A 24,618-nucleotide genomic window follows, 5' to 3' on the forward strand; every position below is an offset into this window, starting at 1 on the left:
TGGGTACAGCACACCAACATGGCACATGTATACATATGTAACAAACCTGCACATTGTGCACATGTACCCTAGAACTTAAAGTATAATAATAATAAAAAAAAGGTTAAACAGTATTTGCTCTCACATTAAGTATCTGAGAAAGAGAACTGCTATTCCAATAATCCCAGAATAGTAATATATGAGAAAGATGGAAAAGTACAACTCAAACTAGCTTGTAAAATAAAACAAATAATCTTATATTTATTAGAAATATTAAATCTATAATATTTAAACTATTTAATTTTTAAAAGTAGAACTTGCTAACAGAATTTACACTATAAAAATAAAAAACAGATCTATTTGAATTGTGTAATATCCTAAAAAGAAACTGCTCTTTCCTTTGTCCTACCTGTCATGATCAATAAAGTGAGTTCTTTGATGGAGTGAAAGAGGTTTGATGTGGTATTGGCGGACCTGACAGGTTTTGGGTTGAATTCTTGGAGTCACATATGCTTGTAGTGTGCCATACTGGCCTTCAATTGAGCGAATCTGATTCAACAGAAAAAAGAAAACAAAATAAGAATATTTAGCAGCAAAACATATCTTTAAAACGTTCAACACAAGTTATCAAGTACTTAAAATTTACTAAGATGTGAAGACCTAATTTAAGAGGAGTTGGAAAGCTGTCTAGCGTCTTTCTCCCGTCCCACTCTGTTCCAATTCATGGGACAGATTGTAGTACCTCTTGTACTACACAAAGGTAACTTCTCTAATCTAATTAATACTTTAACTCATACTTTTCATGGCATGAGGGGGAAAACATCAAAATTTGACCTAAGTGGGAAACATTAAAAAGTTTAAGTAAGATGTTTTGCAAATGTTGCACTGTGAATATTGCTGACAAGGAAGAGGATAAGAAAACATAATAAGTAAAACTACAGAAAGAAAACAAAAAATAGATCTGATAAACCTATATTTTGGTGTTAAGTTTTAAAGAGTAATAAGCTCATATTGGCAGAGATTTTTTTCCACAAGAAAAAGAGCTTTAATATAGAACATAATAATTTTATATGAAAAATTATTTTGTAATAATCAGCATAACAATTAATATTCCTTATTTACAAATTTAAACAATAAAGAAAAATCTGGACAAACATGTAAGTCACCTGAAATCCTCCCACCCCAGATGATCATTATTACTACTTTGGTAGTTATGCTTTCATATGTCTCTCCACGTACAGGTACAAAAAAAGTATTTAGCACATAGCTGTTATTATAAAAATCTATTGACAGAAAAAATGTTTCAAATAACTTAATTATTGACATTCTGTGAAAATAGAGATGCATACCTATAATCTAATTATGGCATATTTGAACTGGAAATTCTTTTGGGCTATTTTGAATATAACTGGCTGGATATCCTGAGAATTCAACATACTTAACAGGAAATAGTAATTCACTGAGCTGGGAAGATCTAATTTAAAAGAAGGATCTAATTTAATGTATCATTTCACATGACTAAGTCTATTGGATATCCTACACATCTTTGCTTTCATTTCTAATGTTCACATTTTCCCCCTTATCTCTGCCTCTCCTATCACCACCACCTTGCTGCTCCTCCCATCCCACTTATGCCTTCCCATATTATATAACTGGCTATATCAGACAGGTGTGTTTCTTTTCATACATTTACTCATATTTATATTAATATAAATAAAAATATATTCAAATTATATAGAGAGATTTTATCCACATTTTGTGTGTTTTATGAAATTCCCTCCATGTTAATCTGTATAAATCAACTCATTCTTTATAGTAGCTGTGTAATATTCCAAGATATGGATAAATAGTTATTTATTCAACCATTCAATCATTAATGAGTATTCACCTTGGTTCTACTTTTCTGCTTCTACAAGCAATGCTGCAATTAATTATATTCATGTCTGTATGTATATTACTGTTATTTTATTGCTATTAATAGATTTCCCCAAAGGAGCTAATATCTATTTTCCAAAGTGGTTGTAACAACTTATATTTCCACGAGCTGTGACTGACAGTGTCATTTTCTTCATCCCCCTCCCCAGTGATGTTGTTCTTTAACTATTAATTTTTTGCCATTCTGCTAGAAAAAAGAAACTGCTTTTTGTTATTTTAATTTGAATTTCTCTGGCTAAAGATGAGGTAGAACGTTTTTGTTTGTTAGCTATTTTGATTCCCTCTTCTGTGTTTTGGGTTGTTTGCTTGTTTGTTTGTTTTTGAGATAGAGTCTCACACCATTGCCCAGGCTGGAGTACAGTGGCACAATCTCAGCTCACTGCAACCTCCATCTCCTGGGTTCAAGCGATTCTCATGCCTCGGCCTCCCAAGTAGCTGGGATTACACACCTGTAACAAAAAACTTTTTTGTTTTTGTTTTTTTTGTAGTAGAGACAGGGTTTCACCATGTTGGCCAGGCTGTTCTTGAACTCCTGACCTCAAGTGATCTGCCCGCCTTGGCCTCCCAAAGTGCTGAAATTACAGGTGTGAGCCACTGTGCCCAATCTTCTCTTCTGTGACTTGCCTGTCCATATCCTTTGCCTATTTTCCTTACTTGGTGGTTTTTATTGTAACAATAGGCTGTTTATACGTTATTGACAATTACTGTTAGACAATTAAGTCTTCTTTCTTTAAATAAGTAGGTACTTAATTCATCTGAATTTATTTTTTATATATGGCATAAGATAACAATTCATTTGATTTTCTTCTAGATGGATGCTAGTTGTGTCAACAGTGATTTTTAAACAGAAATAGTGATTTAATAGAAGTGTTCCCTTCTATTAAAATAGAAATGTCATGCACTAAATTCCCATAAATGTGAAATATATTCTGGGTTCTATTTCTAGATTATTCTGTTGTATGGCCTATATATTTAGGCTTGGATATATCCTCCATTATTTTTATTATGGTAGTTTTATGGTATGTTTTATCATATGGCAAAGCAAGTTACACCTTACTTTTCTTCTTTTTCATAATTTTCTTGGCTCTTTTCAGGCATTTTGTCTTTCTTCTACACTTTAAAATTATTATGTCCAACTAAAAAAAGGGGAACATGGCCGGGTGTGGTGGCTCACACCTGTAATCCCAGTACTTTGGGAGGCCAAGGTGGGTGGATCAACTGAGATCAGGAGTTCGAGACCAACCTGTCCAACGTGGTGAAACCCTGTCTCTACTAAAATACAAAAATTAGCCAGGCATGGTGGCGCACGCCTATAATCCCTGCTACTAGGGATGCTGAGGCATGAAAATCGCTTGTACCAGGGAGGTGGAGGTTGCATCGAGCCAAGATTGCGCCACTGCACTCCAGCCTGGGTGACAGAGCAAGACTCCATCTCAAAAACAAAACAAAACAAAACAACAACAAAAAAAGTGAAACATTGCTTTTAATCAATTTTTACTCAACTTTCAAATTTGTCAGCAGAAACTTGCTCAATGTAAAATGTTTAATTAGGTCACTTACTGATACTTTTTTTTTTTTTTTTTAAGAAATAAATTTATCCTAGTTTTCCATTTTTCTTTCAAAGTACATAAAAAGGAATGTATGCAGACCAAAATGAATTGTTCAGGGGAAACATCATATTTAACTGGAACTTCCTTAACCAGATGTGAAAAAAATATTGTGTAACAGCATCTCTCTTGAAAAATAAAAAAACCTTTGAGTTTCAAAACATCAGCAACACCAGGAAAAAAGTTACAGTCCTTAATTTTTAGATCATACGTCTATCAAAATTAATCCCACTATAAATAACTAAAACAGATTTGTGTGCTATGGTAAGTATTTAATTATAAAAATGATTATGTCAAACTTTAAAAGGTTTTCTCTAGAATGTATGATGATAAATGATATCACTGGAATGCAATCAGCAAAATTCAGGTGGTAGGAAAATATATGACAAATGCTCAGATACTTTAATAACTAAGTTAATTTAGAAGATGACTGTGAGGACCAGCCTGGCCAACATGGTAAAACCCCGTCCCTACGAAACAAACAAAAAAAAGTACAAAAATTAGCCAGGTGTGATGGAAGGCACCTGTAATCCCAGCTACTCAGGAGGCTGAGGCAAGAGAATTGCTTGAACCTGGGAAGCGGAGGATGCAGTGAACCCAGATCATGGCACTGCATTCCAGCCTGGGCGACGAGAGCACAAGAGTGAGACTCCATCTCAAGAAAAAAAAAAAAAGGATGACTGGATTAAACAAGCTGTAAAACAAAAATCAGTAAAATCTGAACATTAAATATTTTATAATATTAAAAAATTGTTGATTTTTCTTAGGTGTGATAATAGTGTAGTTATGTTTAAAAAAAGAGAGAGTACCTATCTTTTAGACACACTAAATGAAATTATGAGTATCTTGTATTTGCTTGAAAATATTTTAGGGTAGTAATGATAGCATAAACAAGGTGGCCATGAGGTGATCACTGCCGAAGCTGTGTGATTAATACATGGGGATTCATTACTTTTATAAATGTTTGAAACTTTCTATAATAAAACATTTGAAAGAAAATTTTCAGTTAGAGGAAACTTTAAGACCAATAATTTTAGGCTGGGCATGGTGGCTCATCCCTGTAATCCCATCACTTTGGGAGGCTGAGGCATATGAACTGCTTGAGCTCAAGAGTTTGAGACCAACCTGGGCAACATGGCAAAACCCAATTTCTATTTAAAAAATAAAAATCAATAATTTTAGAGAAGATGATTAAGAAATAATAGCAGAGATTGTGGTCTGGGCTAAATTATATCCTAACTGGTCATTCAAAATTCATTACTCCAAAACAATTCATTTCAGGGAGAAATTAAATGCAAACAAATAATATCATATGTTATAAGACATACCAGCAGGAAAAAGGAAATTTAAACATTCAAGTAAAGGTAATTTCTAATATTTTTACCTTGAGTTCCAGCCTTGTAGTATTTGCCTGGCACCGATAAGTGGCGAGAAGGAAGTTGTCATTTGACTGGGAAGAATACAAAGTGGAGGAAAAGAATGAATCCATGTTTTTAGCAACAAAAAAAGGGCATCAATAATAATAATGGTTACCATTTACTTAAGTACCTGTCACTGGTGCTAAGTGCTTTTGAAACATGTTCTAACTTATACTTACAAAAACCCTATGCACTAAGTTTTACTAATTAAGCTTTAACAGATGAAGAAACTGAGGTTATGAGGAGTTAAATAACTTCCCCACAGCCATTAAGTGATGAAACTGGAATTCAAATTCCTATCTAAAGCTCATGCTCTTTCCATCTTGAGTTTTTACGATAACATTTTTAAACATTAAGAATTCTTCTAAAAATCTGACAATGCAAACACCAAATGTGATATGGTTTGGCTGTGTCCCCACCCAAATCTCATTTTGAACTGTACTCCCGTAATTCCTATGCGTTATGGGAGGGACCCAGTGGGAGATAATTGAATCATGGGGGCCAGTTTCTCCCATACTGCTCTCACGGTAATGAATAAGAGCTGATGGTTTTATAAGGGGAAATCCCTTTCTCTTGGCTCTCATTCTCTTTTCTCTTGTCTGCCACCATGTGAGATATGCCTTTCACATCCCTCCATGATTGTGAGGCCTCCTCAGCCAGGTGGAACTGAGAGTCCAATAAACCTCTTTCTTTTGTAAATTGTCCAGTTCCTGGTATGTCTTTATCAGCAGTGTAAAAATTGACTAGCACAGTAAACTGGTACTAGTAGAGTGTGGTGCTGCTATAGAGATACCCAAAAATGTGGAAGTGACATTGGAACTGGGTAACAGGCAGGGGCTGGAACAGTTTGGAGCACTCAGAAAAAGACAGGAAAATGTGGGAAAGTGTGAAACTTCCTAGAGACTTATTGAATGGCTGTGTCCAAAATGCTTATAGTGATGTGGACAATGAAATCCAGGCTGAGGTGATCTCAGATGGAGATGAGGAACTTGTTGGGAAATGGAGCAAAGGTGACTCTTACTATGTTTTAGAAAAGAGGCTGGCAGCATTATGCCCCTGCCCTATAGATGTGTGGAACTTTGAAGGGAGATAATTTAGGGTATCTGGCAGAAGAAATTTCTAAGCAGCAAAGCATTCAAGAAGTGACTTGGGTGCTGTTGAAAGCATTCGGTTTTATAAGGGAAGGAGATCATAAAAGTTCAGAAAATTTGTAGCTTAACAATGCAATAGAAAAGAAAATCCCATTTTCTGAGAAATTCAAGTTGGCTGTCGAAATTTGCATAAGTAATGACGAGCCGAACATTAATCATCAAGACAATGGGGAAAATGTATCCAGAGCATGTCAGAGGTCTTCATGGCAGCCCCTCCCACCACAGGCCTGGAGGCCTAGGAGGAAAAAGTGGTTTTGTGGGCTACGCCCAGGATCTCCATGCTGTGTGCAGCCTAGCAACTTGGTGCCCTGTGTCCCAGTCACTATAGCCGTGGCTGAAAGGGGCCAACGCAGAGCCTGGCCTGTGACTTCAGAAGCCTTGAGCCTTGGCAGCTTCCCTGTGTTGTTGAGCCTGTCAGTGCACAATAGTCAAGAATTGGGGTTTGGGAACCTCCGCCTAGATATCAGCAGATGTATGGAAACACCTGAATGTTCAAGCGGAAATTTGCTGCAGGGGCGGGGCTCTCACAGAGGACCTGTCAAGGGCAGTGTGGAAGGAAATGTGGGGTTGGAGCCCCAACACAGAGTTTCTACTGGGGCACTGCCTAATGGAGCTGTGAGAAGAGGGCCATTGTCTTCCAGACCCCAGAATGGTAGATCCACCAACAGCTTGCACTGTGAGCCTGGAAAAGTCACAGACACTCAATGCCAGACTATGAAAGAACCCAGGAGTGGGGAGTACACCGTGCAAAGTCACAGGGGTGGAGCTGCCCAAGGCCATAGGAGCCCACCTCTTGCATCAATGTGACCCAGATGTGAGACATGAAGTCAAAGGATCATTTTGGAGGTTTAAGATTTGACTGCCTTGCTAGATTTTGGACTTGCATGGGGCCTGTAGCCCCTTTATTTTGGCCAATTTCTCCCATTAGGAATGGTTGTATTTACCCAATGCCTGTACCCCCACTGTATCTAGGAAGTAACTAACTTGCTTTTGATTTTACAGGCTCATAGGCAGAAGGGACTTGCCTTGTCCCAGATGAGACTTTGGACTGTGGACTTCTGAGTTAATGCAAAAATGAGTTAAGACTTGGGGGACTTTTGGGAAGGCACGATTGGTTTTGAAATGTGAGGACACGAAATTTGGGAGGTGCAGGGGTGGAATGATATGGTTTGGCTGTGACCCCACCCAAATCTCATCTTGAATTGTACTTCTGTAATTCCCATGTGCTGTGGGAGGGACCCAGTGGGAGAAAACTGAATCATGAGGGTGGTTTCTGCCATACTGTTTTTCATGGTAGTGAATAAGTCTCATGAGGTCTGATGTTTTTATAAACCCCATTCTCTTGGCTCTCATTCTCTCTTGTCTGCCACCATGTGAGATGTGCCTTTCACCTTCTGCCATTATTGTGAGGCCTCCCCAGCCAGGTGGAACTGTGAGTCCAATAAACCTCTTTCTTTTGTAAATTGTCCCATCTTGGATATGTCTTTATCAGCAGTGTGAAAATGGACTAATACAAAATGTTTATACTATAAAGGCACATACATCAGAGTTTGATATTGAATCTCTTGGATTTTTCACAAATACTTACAGAGGAAAGAAAATATCTCTTCTCTCTATTCCCAGCAAATGGCACAGTGCCTGGCACACTGTAAGCACTTAATACATGTTTGTTGAACTAACCTAGAGGAGTTCCTTCAAATATTATAACTTCTTGAAATTGAATATTAAACTACTAGAAATAGAGAAATGTAGCTAGGTTCATGGATTACAAAAACAGACATAGCAACGTAAGATAATTTATATGTTATTTTCGAGACTATTTCTCTATTTTTATTAAATAATCAAAGAAATGAAAAGGATGGTAATATAAAATATAAAACTCAAACATTACAATTTCAAATCATTTAAACTCAACAGAGAGGACCGATCAATTTAAAAGTAAATATATTCTTTTTTTTTTTTTTTTTTGAGACAGAGTCTTGCTGTGTTGCCCAGGCTAGAGTGCAGTGGTGTGATCTCAGCTCAATGCAAACTCTGCCTCCTGAGTTCAATTGACTCTCATACCTCAGCCTCCTGAATAGCTGGGAGTACAGGCGCGTGCCCCCACATCCAGCTACTTGTTTTGTATTTTTAGTAAAGAGGGTGTTTTACCATGTTGGCCAGGCTGATCTTGAACTCCTGGCCTCAGGTGATCCACCTGCCTTGGGCTCCCAAAGTGCTGGGATTACACATACGAGCCACGGTGCCAAGCCGTAAATATATTCTTGTATGATTAAAAACAAACGTTATATACTACAGTGTTTATTGATAAATGATACAGATAACATGTTTGGGATGAGGTTTGGGAGTGGGGAAGGAGAGGGTGAAGAGCATGAGAAAATAAGACTGGGCTGGGCATGGTGGCTCACACCTGTAATCCCAGCACTTTGGGAGGCTGGGAGGTGGAAGGACAGCTTGAAGCTAGGAGTTCAAGACCAGCCTGGGCAACAAAGTGAGGCCTCATCTCTACAAAATGTAAAAAAATAAAAAAAAAATTAGCCGGGGATCATGGCATATGCCTATGGTCCTATGTACTTAGGAGAATGAGACAAGAAGGTAAGTTTGAGCCTAGAAGTTTGAGGCTGCAATGAGCTATGATCACACCACTGCACCTCAGCCTAGGTGACACAGTAAGACCCCCATCTCTGAAAAAAAAAAAAAAAAGACTAACCATATGTTGAAAATTAGTGATGGGTACATGCAAGTTATTATACTAGTCTTTCTACTTTTGTGTATACTTGAAATCTCCATAAGTTTTTTTAAAGCCACTGTCCTAGAAAACATATTTTAAATTAGTATGAAATAGTCATTTCAAAAAATCCTTCAGTGATGTAATTAAAACAGATTAATCTTTCATAGTAACTTAAGAATCAAAGATCTTAAGTTTATGTTAACTTGATTTTCTAAATAATCATAAAAATGTAGGCCATATCTTTTATGTTTTGTTCTCAAACAGGGATGACAAACCATATATTGATAATGTAATACAACTGTTATAAAATCTCTTATTAAAAATAAAATTTTTACTATGAAGTTATATTGAAAAATAGGCTGGGCATGGTGGCTCACACCTGTAATCCCAGCACTTTGGGAGGCCAAGGTGGGTGGATCACCTGAGGTCAGGAGTTCAAGACCAGCCTGACCAACATGGCAAAACCCCATCTCTACTAAAAATACAAAAATTAGCCAGGTGTGGTGGCGTGTGTGTGTAGTCCTGGCTACTTGGGAGTCTTGAGACAGGAGAATTGCTTGAACCTGGGAGGCGGAGGTTGTAGTGAGCTGAGATTGTGCCACTGCACTCCAGACTGGGTGATGGAGTAAGACTCCGTCAAAAAGAAAGAAAGAAAGAAAGAGAGAGAGAGAGAGAGAAAAAAAAAAAAAAAAAAGAAGACAGAAAGAAACAAAAAGAAAGAAAGAAAGAACGAAAAAGAAAGAAAGAAAGAAAAAGAAAGAAAGAATGAAAAAGAAAGAGAAAGAAAGAAAGAAAGAAAGAAAAGTATTCTTATATCTATCAATATTTTACTTTATCTACTCTTTTATTCCTCCTTTTTAAAAAATATATAAGGCCAGACATGGTGGCTCATGCCTATAATCCCAGCACTTTGGCAGGCTGTGGTGGGAGGATCACTTAGGCCCAGGAGTTTGAGACCAGCATGGGCAACATAGGAAGACCCTGTCTCTACAAAAAATTTCAAAATCAGCCAGGCATGGTGGCTTGTGCCTGTAGTCCCAGCTACTTGGAAGGCTGAGGTGGAAGGATCTGCTTGAGCCCAGGAGGTCGAGGCTGCAATGAGCCATGATCACGCCACTGCACTCCAGCCTGCGCAACAGAGTGAGACCATGTCTTAAAAAAAGTAAATAAGTAACAAAAACCAAATAAGTAAAATATATTCTGCAGCAGTGCCAATGCATAAAAATGAAAATAAAATACATATTAATACAACTACCCACCAACTCCAGTTACCATCTCCTCCTGCTCTGGCTTGCCTTCTCCAATGCAATTAATCCAAACCTTATCTATACCTTGACTTTTCTTCAGGAGTCACACGTAGCTCTGAGACTGCTTATCGGCTAGTACTAAGCAGAAAGAAGAGATACAGAAAGCATGTCCAAAAGCACTGACGTGATCTCATCTCAGGTACTGTGCACATGTTAAGTGCTCAATAAAAGTCTGTTGAATGAAGTTTATTACGCATTCAACAAGCCTAGAAAAAGTGGGGCAGGGCAGGAAGAGCGGGGGAAGCAACAGATCATGTTCCAATGCAGGGATGTGTGAAACTATATAGCATTTTCAGGAATTTTAAGAACTTCAGTTTGGCAGAAATAATGTGCATGGGAGGGGTGGTAGCAGCCAGTGAGAGAGAAGTTAGAAATGTAATCAAGAGCTGAATCATGGAAAGTTTTCTATGCCACAATAAGGAATCTATATTTATATCTAGCAGGAAATCAGGAATATTTAAAAGGTTTTGAGAAAAGAAAGATACAGTGATGTTTGTGTTTTAGGAAGGAAGACTTTCTGGTAGTAGTGTACATACAGCATATCCCAGAAGTCAGAGGCAAGACTAGAGGCAGAGAAATGTATAAAGTAGTTCAAGGAAGACATGATACGGGCCTGGACTAAGTTAACAGGGGTAGGAATGAAGCCAAGTAGAAGTATGAAAGCCATGGAGGTAGAACTGACAGAAACTGACTAATTGGGTCTATAGGCTAAACATTCCCAAACTGAGTATCTAAAATGCTCCAAAACCCTAAACTTTTTGAGTGCCAAGATAATACTTTAAGGAAACGCTCACTGGAGCATTTCAGAATTTCAGATTTTCAAATTTGGGGTGCTGAACCAGTAAGTATAAAACAAATATTCCAAAACCTAAAAAAATCCAAAATCCAAAATACTTCTTGGTCCCAAGCATTTCACATAAGGGTTATCAACCTGTAACAGATCACAGGAAGGAAGGAATCTAGGACAACACTAGGTTTCTCGACTGAGGACAGGGAAAGAGAACCGACACAGATTTTGAAGGAGAGGTTACATAAGAAATGACTGAAAAAGAAACATCAAAACCTAACAGCATTTATAGACTTTAATCAAAATGGCATAATAGAAATGAAAGCATGTGAAGAATTCTTTTATATTTTTTACTCACCTCAGAATCACAGCTGCTAAAGCTAACAACAGCAGAATTTTTATCCACATCAAGTAAATCTATTGGAACATCACTCTACAGTCAATATTAAAAAAAAGAAGGTTTAGATGGAAAACCTAAAAATGTTCATAAATTATGTTTTCTCTAAGAGTTCTCCTTAGTTCTAGTTTATATTCATCTTTAAATCTGAGAGTATGAATTCTCTTAATTTATACTTGATAGTATATACTTCTAGAAAATAAATATAATAAAGAATAAATGTTATTTTACAATCACCTGTTTTGTTCTAACTTGGAATATAAAAATCACAGAATATAATCTCTTACCACCCCCTAAGAAGTCCAATTGTCCCACTTATTTTTGTAAAGTACTAAAAATGTTACTATGAGCTATAAATAATCACATGGCCATTCTGATTCATTTTTAGCAGTTTCAATTTCACCTGTAACACAGAAAGAAGATAATTTTTGGTCTCCTCTGGAGAGGCAGTTTCTAGGACAAAGCTGTTGCACTGTGTTCTACGTGAATGGCATTCCCAGAGTTGCTCAATGCAACAACCCATGAGCTAGCATTACTTAAGAGAGTTTTCTGCCTTTAGGTTTTTTAAAATAATCTGATATCTTCATTACGTCTTTTTAAACCTTCTCTTCCTCCAATTTATTATGTTCTCATTTTGTGATTGGTTTACTATCTGTTGCTTGTTTTCTATTTATCCTATTCTTTTCTACTTCCTGAACACCTTCTAATTTAAATAAGTCAGCAAATGTATACATTGATGAATGGAGTCATACATTATTACCCCTAAATTTCACCCTTTAGGATTTTCTACTTTGCCTGTTGACCTGCCAGAAACTATTGGGTTAATGAGCAAGCTGTACTTTTGGGGCTTAAAAAGAAAAAGTTCTAGCAAGGGCGTTAAATATAGTAGTTTTCTAAGTCACATCTTTGTTAAGATTCTCCCAGAGGGTAGCCAAAGAAGAAAAATTTTACTGTCTTTTCTATTTCTTCTTAAAATTTAAGCCCATCTTTGGTTTATTAAGTACATAAATAAAAAGTAAAAATACAATTCAAATAATCTATGAGCAAACAATAGATTAAAAGGCCATAAACATTTAAAATTACTGTCTATGGCTGGGTGGCGTGGTTCACGCTTGCAATCCCAGCACTTTGTGAGGCCGAGGCAGGTGGATCACCTGAGGTCAGGAGTCCAAGACCAGCCTGGCGAACATGGTGAAACCCTGTCTCTACTAAAAATACAAAATTAGCCAGGCGTGGTGGCACATACCTGCAGTCCCAGCTACTCGGGAGGCTGAGAGGCAGGAGAATCACTTGAACCTGGGAGGCGGAGGTTACAGTGAGCTGAGATTGCACCACTGCACTCCAGTCTAGGTGACAGAGTAAGACTCTGTCTCAAAAAAATAAAAATTAAAAAAATAAAAAATTACTGTCTAAAACTAAAAATGTTCAATAATAATTAGTACATATGACTGGTTTGTAAAATAGATCCAGTCATAAAACTAAGAAATTAGACATTTTGCTTACCTGTATTAAGACATTATCTATTGCAGTCTGTACCTCTAAGATAAGGCTGTAACTGGCATCATCTTTATTTAGTGTAAATTTATCATTTATACCAAAGGAAGGTACTGCTGATTTTGCTTTGCTTGATTGAGAAGACTGCTGATAATTCTCTCTTTCCTGCAATACCTTATACTGCAGATGTTCCAACTCATTCCTGGAGAAAAACATACACAAATTTGTCAAATGTAAGTATAAACATTTGAGGTCCTTAGAATGTTTACAAAAATTTGAGACATTTGCTTTTACAAAATGTGTTTTTATTAGTTGAGCTAATAAAATAAAAATAAAGGGAAAAAAATTTTTGCTTCTATGACTGACTAAATGATTCCACATTATTTATCCTTAACCCAAAAATTAAAACACGTACTCAGTCCCATACTAGCAATATTAATAGAGAGTTTTAAATATCATGGTAGGCTACAAAATAATCAATCTTAACACAGGAATCTTAGTACAGTTACATAAAATACTAATCAGAAGAGAAACTTATTATACTAAAGAGAAATTAATATTGCAGAACATACTAGACTTAATGAAAAGAGACAAAATGTGTGAAGCTAGTAAACATGTAATTTTAAGTAAGACACTAGGGAAGACATAAAAAATAAAAAGGAAGCTGCAGAATATTAGCGTTTTGGGGACCACAAGGATGATCATGAGCCAGTGGTACAGCTTAACTACCAAGTGTTGGAGAGGATTCTGCTGAGACTGAACTACACAGGCATTGCTTAGAGCTCCAGTTAAGGGGAAGGTCCACATGCAAATGGAGTGAACAGTCATTGGGATAGAGAAACATGAGGCTTAACTAGCCACAATTTAGGAGGAAAAGTCTAGGGAGGAGCTTGGAAGGGATTTGTGTGATGAACAAAGGAAAAGATTCATTCATTAAAGAATATTTACTGCTAAATATTACAGATTTACTCCTATGTACCTAGCAGTGTTTGGGTATCAAATGAACAAATCAGACATGAGCTTCTCGTAAAGCTTACATTCCAGTGTGGAATCAAGAAATGGTAGACTTGGTTATAAATAAAAGGTACTATATTGAGGATGTGAGAGAGTACTCATTAACTATACTTGTATCCTTGTTGCATGAAGTAGGATATCCTGAATGAATCTGGCATACTTGTTTACATGAACATTACAGCTTGCTCTCTGGTGGCTTTGGTGAAATGGCTTGTACTACTAGTATTTGTGGCATTTGCTGCCTTAAAAGTCTCTGTAGCCTTCAACTACCACCAAAAAAAGATCATCCTTCACTCCACAAAAGGTCAGCATGGGTTGAAATGGGGAGAGCAGTCATTAAAAGTTTCAGCAACTCCTACTTCTTTATTGTATGAAGCATCTTTATTTGAGTTTGAGGTCCCCATTTTCATAGCACACGTCAAATTGAGCATACCATAAAAGCAATTCTTGTGTCTAGGGGAGTCAACATTACTCAGTTCCAGTTAAGAAAATTTATAAGCCAACATTACAGATTCAGAAGGGTCCACAGGAAGAGTAAATGTTAGAGTTAATGAGAAATAATACAGCCATCTGTGTTGATTTATTTCTAATGTCTGTAAAAATCAAAAAATAAAACACTACAAGTGTCTATGATGTAAAAAAAAAAAAAAAAAAAAAAAATGAAAAATACAACTCTTGACCTAAGAAAAAGTCAATTCAGAATAAGGCATACAAAAAGTATATTTCTATCTCCAAAATATTAATCAGCACTTACTGCTAATTTTCTCAAAACTGTAAACTTTCATTTTAAAAGGTGATTAATTAATTATATAATTCCTTCCAATAAAATATACTCCATCTATAAGTAATAAAAAGCAACAACCACACACTTCATGAGATTTTTAAAAAAGCAAATAAAAAACTCAAAGTTACCGTAAGGAAGAAATTTTATTCTGCATCTCCTGATTAAATTTTAGTTCTTCTCCTGGTCCACTTTCCTTATGAATGGGCTCTGTTGTCAGACCTGTAACCCAGCCTGTAGAGATGAATTACAGTCACGCACCACTTAGTACTGCTGGTGTTAAAAAAGATAAATTATGCATTGTGTAGCAGAAACTCCAATGTACATGCCCCTTTGTCCACCAATATCAGCCTGTCTTAACCCTAGGACTTCATTCAAAAACAAAACACAAAATCAAGCTGGAAAATATTCAGACTATAGAGAAATTACTTAAGCATTTCACGATATCTTTTTTTTTTTTTTTTTTTTTTGCCTGAAATACCATAATACTATAATGAAGGGAATCTTTTACTTCTTAACAGATTTAAAATATGGAGTAAGTCAACATAGTCTAGCAATTTCAAAAATAGCTGAAAAATAAGAATTGCCTTTTAAAAATTACTTTCATGGAAATTTAAACTCTCACATGACGACTATGAGGATGCAAAAATTACCAATTCAAAACAAGTTTTGGCAAGTTTTTGAGACCCTGTCTCAAAATAAAAGTTTTTTTATCAGACACATACATAGCCCAAAACATAAAATAAATCTCAATAAGTACTTCTCTTTAAATCAAATAAGATAATTTAATAAAGGTAAGAGTGACATGCTAAACACTCTTAAAAAGTATTATTCAAATATCAACTATTTTATAAATCAAGAAGCCTATACTTTCTCCTTATTTTTTAACCAAGAAAGTTTTTAATGCTATAAGTAAGAGTGATTGATTAACACAGCAGCCTCCCCTTATCCACGATTCCACTTTCTGCATTTAAGTAACCCATAGTCAATGGTAGGCTGAACATATTAAATGGAAAATTCCAGAAATAAGTCCTAAGTTTTAAATTGTACAACATTCTGAATAGGGCGATAAAATCTCATGCCATCCTGCTCCATTCTGCCCAGGATGTAAATCATCCCTTTATCCAACATATCACCTGCTGTATATGATACCTGCTACCAGCCTATCTATTGTTCGCTTAGAAGCCAAACCAGTTATCAGATCAACTGTTGCCGTATCATAGTGCTTGGGTTCAAGTAACCTTACTTTATTTAATAAGGGCCCCAAAGCGCGAGAGTAGTGATGTTAAGCATATTGTTATAATTGCTCTATTTTATTATTCATTATTGTTAATCTTGTACTATGCCTAATTTGTAAGTTAAACTTTATCACAGGCATGTAGGTATAAGAAAAAAATATACACAGGGTTCAGCACTATCTGAGGTTTGAGGCTTCCACTAGGGGTCTTGGAACAGATTCCCTATGAATAAGGGGGGACTACTATAACTCTTTTTAAAAAAGAGACATCAAAAGCAGTTTAAGTTTAGATTTTTTTGTTGCTGACTCTTTCTTCAATTACCTATTATCATTTACTTTACCTGAATATGTGGACACCACGATTTCATCATAGCTGTCTTTTCCTACACAACCACCCTGGATAGATGTGACACTTTCAGACATCATCTAAGGAAGTTTAAGACCAAGCACTTCATTAGTAACTAAAAAATTCAGACATGTTAAAAATAAGCTACACAATGTTTTCCCTGGCTCCAGACATTCAACATATATTTACTGAATGCTTATGTGCAGACACTCAGATTAGAAAGACAAAATATCTTGAACAAATGGCAGGAAACTTCAGTGTTTTTAAATTTGGGAAAGAAGATTCAAAACGATCCTAGTATATTTGTGGGTACCACTCAACTAACGATATACTCATCTAATGAGCTAAAATAGTTTATTTATTTATTTAGAGACAATGTCTCCCTCCGTCACCCAGGCTGGAGTGCAGTGGTGCAATCACAGCTCACTGCAGCCTTGACTTTCTGGGCTCAAACGATCCTCCTGCCTTAGGCCCCAGAGTAGCTGGGACTAGAGGTGCGTGCCACAACGCTGGGCTAATTTTTCTATTTTTTATAGAGATGGGGCTTCGCCATATTTCCCAGGCTGGTCTTCAAATCGTGGGCTCAAGCAATCTGCCACCTTGGCCTCCCAAACTGCTAGGATTATAGGCGTGAACCATAGCTCCCGGCCAGTTTATTTTCATAAAGAAAGGTTTTTTTAAAACTTACATAAGCAAGGTTGGGCGCGATGGCTGACGCCTGTAATCCCAGCACTTTGGGAGGCCGAAGTGGGCGGATCACGAGGTCAAGAGACCGAGACCATCCTGTCCAACATGGTGAAACCCCATCTCTACTAAAAATACAAAAAAATTAGGTGGGCGTGGTGGTGCGTGCCTGTAGTCCCAGCTACTTGGGAGGCTGAGGCAGGAGAATCGCTTCAACCCCGAAGGCGGAGGTTGCAGTGAGCCGAGATCATGCCACTGCACTCCAGTCTTGCTACAGAGCGAGGCTCTGTCTGGGGAAAAAAAAAAAAAAATTACATAAGCAAAAAGCAAAATACCCTGTAAGTTTAGTCGATTATCTGAATTCCATGCACCATCTCTTATGTGTATTCTCAAAATAGTTTTTTAGATAAATAAAGAAGATGGTAACCTATATGGAATCTTTAGGAAAACTGCTATTGTGGAGAGAAATCAAGTTTTTTCAGATGACTCAGTGTTTATAATAACCATCTTTTAAGCAAGACTTCCCAAACTTTTTTGACAACCACTTAGGTAACTCAACTAGGAATCTGTATTTTTTTTTTCTTTCTTTCTTTCTTTTAAAATAATGCAGGGAGCTGGTTTTTTGTTTTTGTTTGTTTTTTTAGACAGGACATTGATCTGTTGCCCAGGCTGTAATGCAGTGCATGATCACGGCTCACTGCAGCCTCAACCTCCCAGGTTCAAGTGACCCTCCCAATTTGGCCTTCCAAGTACCTGGGACTACAGGTGTACACCACCATACCTAGCTGATTTTTAATTTTTTTTTTTTGCAGAAATGGGGTCTCCCTATGTTGCCCAGGCTAGTGTTGAACTTCTGGGCTCAAGCAAACCTCCCACCTTGGCCTCCCAAAGTGCTGGGATTACAGGTATAAGCCACTGTGCCTGGCCAGAAACTCTGTTTTTAACAAACACTCTAGGTCGGTGGCTTTCAAGCTATTTGGAAAGCAAGCAATAAATTTTATATTACAATCTGGTATACATTCACACATAAACATATAAAGCAATGTATCTAACTTAAAAGATTTGTGTCATACTCTGATATGTTCTAATCTATTCTGTTTTTTAAAAACTGCACTGGCAACACACTAATTGGTTTTGACTAGCAGTTTGAAAAACTCTGGTATGTAATTCTTAGCAGGCAAGACTGAGTACCTTTGTTTTAAAGGAGGGAGTGGAAGGAAGGGACACTAGCACTAAACCAGACAATCAACAAAACACTAGTTCTCTTCACCTACCCTATAGGGGGCAAACCTCTGAGCTATCCTGCAAATTAGGATGTGATAGTTGTTCCTGAGGCTAATTACCTGAGAAATTCAAGTAACAAAGGTTTGATTATAAATCACATAAAGTTAGATTTACAGGTGGGGTCAAATATCTGCATTTTTAAGTGTCCAGTTGATGTGTATAATAAAAGTTTTCAAAAAATTGTTTTTTATTGATCTGACAACTTGATTAGATCTTCCTTTAATTTACTGAACACAAAACACTGGAAATCACCTGACTTGCAGAATAATGTTTTACTCAACCAATAGAAACACGCACACTCTCACTTTCTGAGTGGTTTATCAGGGAACTATTAATTACAACTTTAAAGAGTATTTTAATGCAATATACTTGGAAAACATTTTTAAAACTATTCATTTCCTTTTTTAACTGTTCATTTCTATATAATTTTTTGCTAATAGAACATTTTAATGAAATTCATTTATCTTATGTACTTATATAAAAAAATTGGGGCTACTCTGCACACTGGCTATGGGGTAGCCTTGTTCTGCAAGGAGCAGGAAAAGAAAAACAAAGGAAAAAGGAAGGAAGGAGGGAAGGAAGGGAGGGAGGGAGGGAAGGAGGAAGGAAGGAAGGAAGGAAGGAAGGAAGGAAGGAAGGAAGGAAGGAAGGAAGGAAGGAAGGAAGGAAGGAAGGAAGGATCCTATAACCATAAAATCAGAGATCCTGGGCAATATACTATGGATAAGTTTTATGTAAGAAAACATGGAACTAAACTTACAAAAAAAAGACCTTGGTCCTTCCTCAAAATATTGGCAAATGAGTATATAAGTTTAAGTTAAAATGCAATGTTCAAGGTATACATATTTTCTCTTTTTATGATTTACCCCTTAACTATCTTTTTTGATTAATCAACCATCTACCAGTCCAGACTGTGTCAGACAGTAGGTCTCCTCCTGATTATAAAAGCAACATAGTAAGTGATGATGTGAATCCAAGATGACGCAGAGTACTCCCAACCTAAGCATAACCTGAAAGCAGGACCTCTGTCATTAGACAGAAGAAATAAGAGGAAGATAGGATTTCTTAGTGCCAGACCTGGCAGAACAGGTAAATGCTATGACATTTCTGGGGTTTAGAATAAAAGTCAAAGAGGAGACTTGGGGTCCGAATAGGAAAGTTTCTCAAAGGGCTGATGAGAAAAAGCAGGAGATCATCAACAATGGATTATTATTTCTAAGCCTAGACTATTACTTGCCTCATTAGCAGGATGACTTTTTACACCAAAACAAGATGAACAAATTTGAAACCAATCTAAAAAATAACCTCAACTGTGTAACATTTTTATCCCTATATTTTCTAAATGACATATTTTACCTGTGCTTCAAACCACTTGTATTTTCTGAACTGCAGTTAAAGTTAGGATTGGGAGATACCACTAGTAGAGAAATTAGACCAAAAAAAAAAAAAAAAGTTGACACTTGAGTTGTGAACTCTTTTATTTCCTTTAAGTTTAATAGCCTCAGTATGTCCTATATGAGGCAGGATAGGGAAGCCCGGGATTGGAGAACACTAGTTCATGAAAAGGAAAGATTCAATTTATGCCAGAATGCTTCTCTATGTAACTTTATAGCTTGGCATAAATCAGCTTAATTACATTTAAAATATGTGAACTAAAATTACTTTTATCTAGTATTTCTTCTTATACAGGCAGCCCTTGAGTGGGTAGAGTGAAACTGCTACTTTTTTCCTTTTGCTTAAGGTTATTTCTGATACTGTCCTAACAATATGAAGTTTATTCCTAAAATCTTATTATTTTAAAACAACAGACTCATTTATATTAACCAAACATATAAATATTACTCCTATAAAGTGTCATTATATGTTATAAACAAAGGCAAAATATTTAATACTTTAGATACTTATAATAATATTTTAAAGTATAATGAAAAAGTAATTTATTATCCTGCTTAAAGGCAAGAGTCTATTATTCAAACATAAGAGAAGTCTGGAGAAGATTCTGATAACATCAAAATAGCAATATTTTAAACCAAACACAAGATTTTAATATATTTTCACTTAATAAAATTCAAACCATCTGTCATCTCTATAATAATTTGACAAATAATAAGCATATATAGTCTTTTTTAATGAACTTACCTGATCAAATCGTAGAACAGGTTCATTTGCATTATCAAAACTATACACTTCCACCATTCCGTCATCTCTCCCAACAAGTAAATCTTTAACCCCATCACCCACAATGTCAAAGCTGTCAATACACAAAATACCTTTAAAAAGAGATATGTGATAAGTTATTAAGAAGACTAATAGTTATCGTCAAGTATATGCCAAGTAAGAATGAAAATAACACATATTCCGACTCAGAATGCTGAGTAAAAATCTTTGAGCAAAATCAAGTGCTCTTCTCTTGTCCATCCACATTCATCTATTTCCAGGTCTTTAAATATAATCTGTGTGAGAACGGCCCCTACATTTATATCTCCCTCCAGCTCTGGCCAAAGCTCCAGACTGATATATTCAATTTGGTATCTTCTCACAGACATCTGCATCTTAAACTTTCCATACCCCAAACAAAACTCTTTATTCCCCTTTTTACCATACCCCCTCAATACTGCTCCTCCCCCTGTCTTCCCCCATCTCCATAAATTATTCTACCTAGCTGCTTAGACAAAAATTCTGGGCTACATCTCTGATTTCTTTTTTTCTCACCACCCCTCATATCAAAACCACTAGCAAATTCCATCTTCTCTACCTCCACAATACATACTGAAATTGTCTCCTTTAGGTTTCCAGCTACTGATAGCCTAGACTAAGCTAGCCTAGACTAGAATAAATTATAATAACTCTTCCAGCTGGTCTCCATGCTTCCAATTTTGACCTGCTTCCTCCCGCCCCCTCCAATCCATTCTCCAAACAGTGTCCTTTGTTTTGTTTAGGCTTAGTAAATTAAATGTCACACTCCCACTGAAAATTTTCTGATGACTTCCTACAGCACCTAGATTAAAATTCAAACTGTTTTCCAAGGCTTACAGAGTTTGGCTCTACTCTACCTCTCTGACTCCATCTCCTGCCATGTTAATGCATTTAGCCAAACTGACCTTTCTACTGTTCCTCAAATGAATCAAACCTACCTCCACCTCAAATCTTTCGCACTTACTTCCTCCTCTTCCTGAAACATTTTTTTCCCCGCAAATCTGCATATTGCTAACTCTTTTTCTTATCAGTTGAATCTCATTTCAAATTTCACCTCTTCTAAGAGGCTATCTTTGACTACCTGGTCTAAAAGTGACCCTCCTCCTTCTATCATCACTCTCCAATACACTGTCCTGTTTTATTTTCTTCAGGTGACTAGGTAAAGCTGTCTTATGTATTTATTTGTTTTTACTCTGTCTCTCCTAATAAGTATTTGTTGAAGGAATAAATGAATATATGAACATCCTGAACATATACATAGGCATCTCACTATCTACCAAATCAGTTATAAATTCTCCTTAGAAAGTTATAAATTCCTTAGAAAACAGGAATATTCTCTGACCCACTGCACTTCTTCTTTGCTTCATAACAAAGACTCCTAGATTCCAATTAATTCTGTACCTCAGACAACTAAGTTACCTCAGACAACTAAAATCCAATTAAAACTGGATTTTAGCATAAAATGATATTAGCCTGTAAAAACGCATCAATACCAAATTACTATAAGCATTTCTTACTTTAAAAGAATTATGCCAATAGTATAACAGACCTGACAAATAAACAAATAGTAGATAAATCAAGGTGTGAATTGCTAAGTCTGCTATGTAGTATAAATAAAATAGAATAAATTATATAATTTAAGATACTTAATAATCATTGACACCTCAGAATCTGAACTACATGAAAAGCATACCTCCCCTCTTTTTCTCATTTCGAATTTCCCACTTGTGTATTGGTTTGGATGTAGTAATCTGAATAAGCCCAAGTTTTCCATCTGATGTCCCAAACAAAAGGTCTTCTCCAGAGTCACCTAGTTATAATTAAAGTCAACATATTATATTTCTCCTACAATTAGTAATCTCTTTAAAATTAAAATATTGTTATGTAAAAATCTCATTTAAAAAATATTATAAAAAGACATAAAACTTAATTTTTGAGAATGGTTATTATATATTCACTCAATTTTATAGTTATAAGAGATAAGACATTTCCCCATTATCTAATTTTAAGATGAAGAAACTAGGTTGGGTGCCATGGCTCATGCCTGTAATCCCAGAACTTTGGGAGGCTAAGGTGAGAGGATCATTTGAGCTCAGGAGTTCCAGACTAACCTGAGCAACATGGCAAAACCCTGTCTCTAAAAAATGCCAAAAAGCTAGCCGGGCATGGTGATGTGTGCCTGTAGTACTAGGGAGGCTGAGGTGGGAGGATCCCTTGAGCCTGGGAGGTCGAGGCTGTGGTAAGCTGAGATTGTACCACTGTACTCCAGCCTGGGAGACAGAGTGAGAGCCTGCCCCCCAGGCCCCCAAAAACAAAAAAAAATGGAGAATTAAAAGTTCAATAACTTGTGCTGTTAGTTACTGGCAAAATCCCAGAAAGACAACTGTCTCATTTCTAGTTTATGTCCTTTCTACAATTTCCCATTTTCACTTAATATTAAAACACATAGTTGATTTGTGAAAAATAAAATCTTGATTACCGCCATTTCCATTGTGTAGTGCTAAGACAGTAGGGGGGCCAGGAACTTCAATTTCATACATCACATCAGATCCCTGAAGGAAAAGAAGTATTTAAAAACTGAAACAGAATACAGACTGAAAATAATAGAGGCATTCATGAATAACATCAATATTCAAATATAGTACTCTTAGTAACACCTAGAATAAAATTGCTTTAAAAATTAGGTTATGAATACAACTTGCATTTGTTAGCAATTTTGCATATATCAACTGATTTGAACACATATATATACACACACGTATATATACACACACATATATATATACACACAGGTATATATATACACACGTATATATATATACACGTATATACACACACACACACACACATATATATATAGTGTAAAAGACCATGGAGAAAACATTTAAAATATTGTCTACCCTTAATATATTTCAAATACGTTGTTTGCCTGAAAACTTGACACTGGTAGATTTTCCTATCAAGTCTCTAGGAACAAATTATTCCCTGTCCTCTCTAGGTGAACTGGAGAGCTTTAACTTGGAATACATCCAAATATTTTAATAGACACAAAGTTACTTCCTAAGGAAAATGTTGGCCTTGCCTTTGGGTATTCCCAAAATCTGCTCCAGTTAGAGGCAGAATGACCTGCTACTTAGATAAAAAAAAACAAGTTAGGTCCTTTTATATTTCTCAGTTTTTCAATTTTGCTACTTGTAATGCTTGTCATTTGGGGCGCAGTATTTGTGATGCTGTTAAAGAATGATTTAGAAGAACTTATACTCACATGGAAAAAATATCCATGATCTAGAATTGAAAGAAAACACAATTTGCAAAATGGGCCGGGCGTGGTGGCTCACACCTGTAATCCCAGCACTTTGGGAGGCTGAGGCTGGTGGATCATCAGGTCAGGAGTTCGAGACCAGCCTGACCAACATGGTGAAACCCTGTCTCTACTAAAAATACAAAAAAATTAGCCAGGCATGGCGGTGCGTGCCTGTAATCCCAGCTACTCAGGAGGCTGAGGGAGGAGAATTGCTTGAACCCAGGAGGCAGAGGTTGCAGTGAGCTGAGATTGCGCCACTACTCTAGCCTGGGTGACAGAGCAAAAAAAAAAAAAAAAAAAGAAAAGAAAAGAAAACACAATTTGCAAAATTATAGTAAATATGGTATGACATTTTTGTTTTAATTTTTTTTTTTTTTTTGAGATGGAGTCTCACTCTGTTGCCCAGGCTGAAATGCAATGGTGTGATCTCAGCTCGTTGCAACCTCCACCTTCCGGGTTCAAGTGATTCTCCTGTCTCAGTTGCCCGAGTAGCTGGATTACAGGTGCAGGCCACCATGCCTGGCTAAGTTTTGTATTTTTAGTAGAGACAAAGTTTTGCCATGTTGGCCATGTTGGTCTTGAACTCCTGACCTCAGGTGATCCATCTGCCTCAGCCTCCCACAGTGCTGGGATTACAGGCGTGAGCCACCACACCGGGCCTAAAAAAGTTTAATGTTTATTTAGAAAACATAAGAAAGCCATATACTTTATCTTTTTTTTTTTTTTTTTTTTTTTGAGCCAGGATCTGGTTCTGTCATCCAGGCTGGAGTGCAGTGCAGTGGTGTGATCATAGCTCACTGCAGCCTTGACCTCCCAGGCTCAAGTGATGTTCCCACCTCCGCCTCCTGAGTAGCTGGGACTACTGGCATGCACCACCATGCCCAGCTAAACTTTTTTTTTAAGAGATAGGGGTCTCACTATGTTGCCCAGGCTGGTCTTGAATTTCTGGACTCAAGTGATCTTCCA

The 24,618-nt window shown here is 36.6% G+C and overlaps 1 protein-coding gene across 1 annotated transcript in view; it reads right to left on the reverse strand.

Moving 5' to 3' along the window:
• Positions 1-388: 388 nt before the first annotated feature.
• Positions 389-24,618, reverse strand: part of BBS7 (Bardet-Biedl syndrome 7) — a gene marked incomplete at its 3' end in the record, with an annotated part of 37,734 nt that continues 13,504 nt past the window's right edge. Inside the window, exons 6-14 of the mRNA XM_011976373.1 lie at positions 22,828-22,900; positions 22,042-22,158; positions 20,292-20,422; positions 16,180-16,264; positions 14,733-14,835; positions 12,816-13,008; positions 11,274-11,348; positions 4,906-4,971; positions 389-528 (exon numbers count right to left, since the gene is read on the reverse strand). Of these exons, the coding sequence (XP_011831763.1) occupies positions 389-528; positions 4,906-4,971; positions 11,274-11,348; positions 12,816-13,008; positions 14,733-14,835; positions 16,180-16,264; positions 20,292-20,422; positions 22,042-22,158; positions 22,828-22,900 (983 nt within the window). The remainder of the gene's footprint in view (positions 529-4,905; positions 4,972-11,273; positions 11,349-12,815; positions 13,009-14,732; positions 14,836-16,179; positions 16,265-20,291; positions 20,423-22,041; positions 22,159-22,827; positions 22,901-24,618) is intronic.

Source organism: Mandrillus leucophaeus, unplaced genomic scaffold, assembly GCF_000951045.1.
Source record: "Mandrillus leucophaeus isolate KB7577 unplaced genomic scaffold, Mleu.le_1.0 Scaffold1649, whole genome shotgun sequence".
NCBI lineage: Eukaryota > Metazoa > Chordata > Mammalia > Primates > Cercopithecidae > Mandrillus > Mandrillus leucophaeus.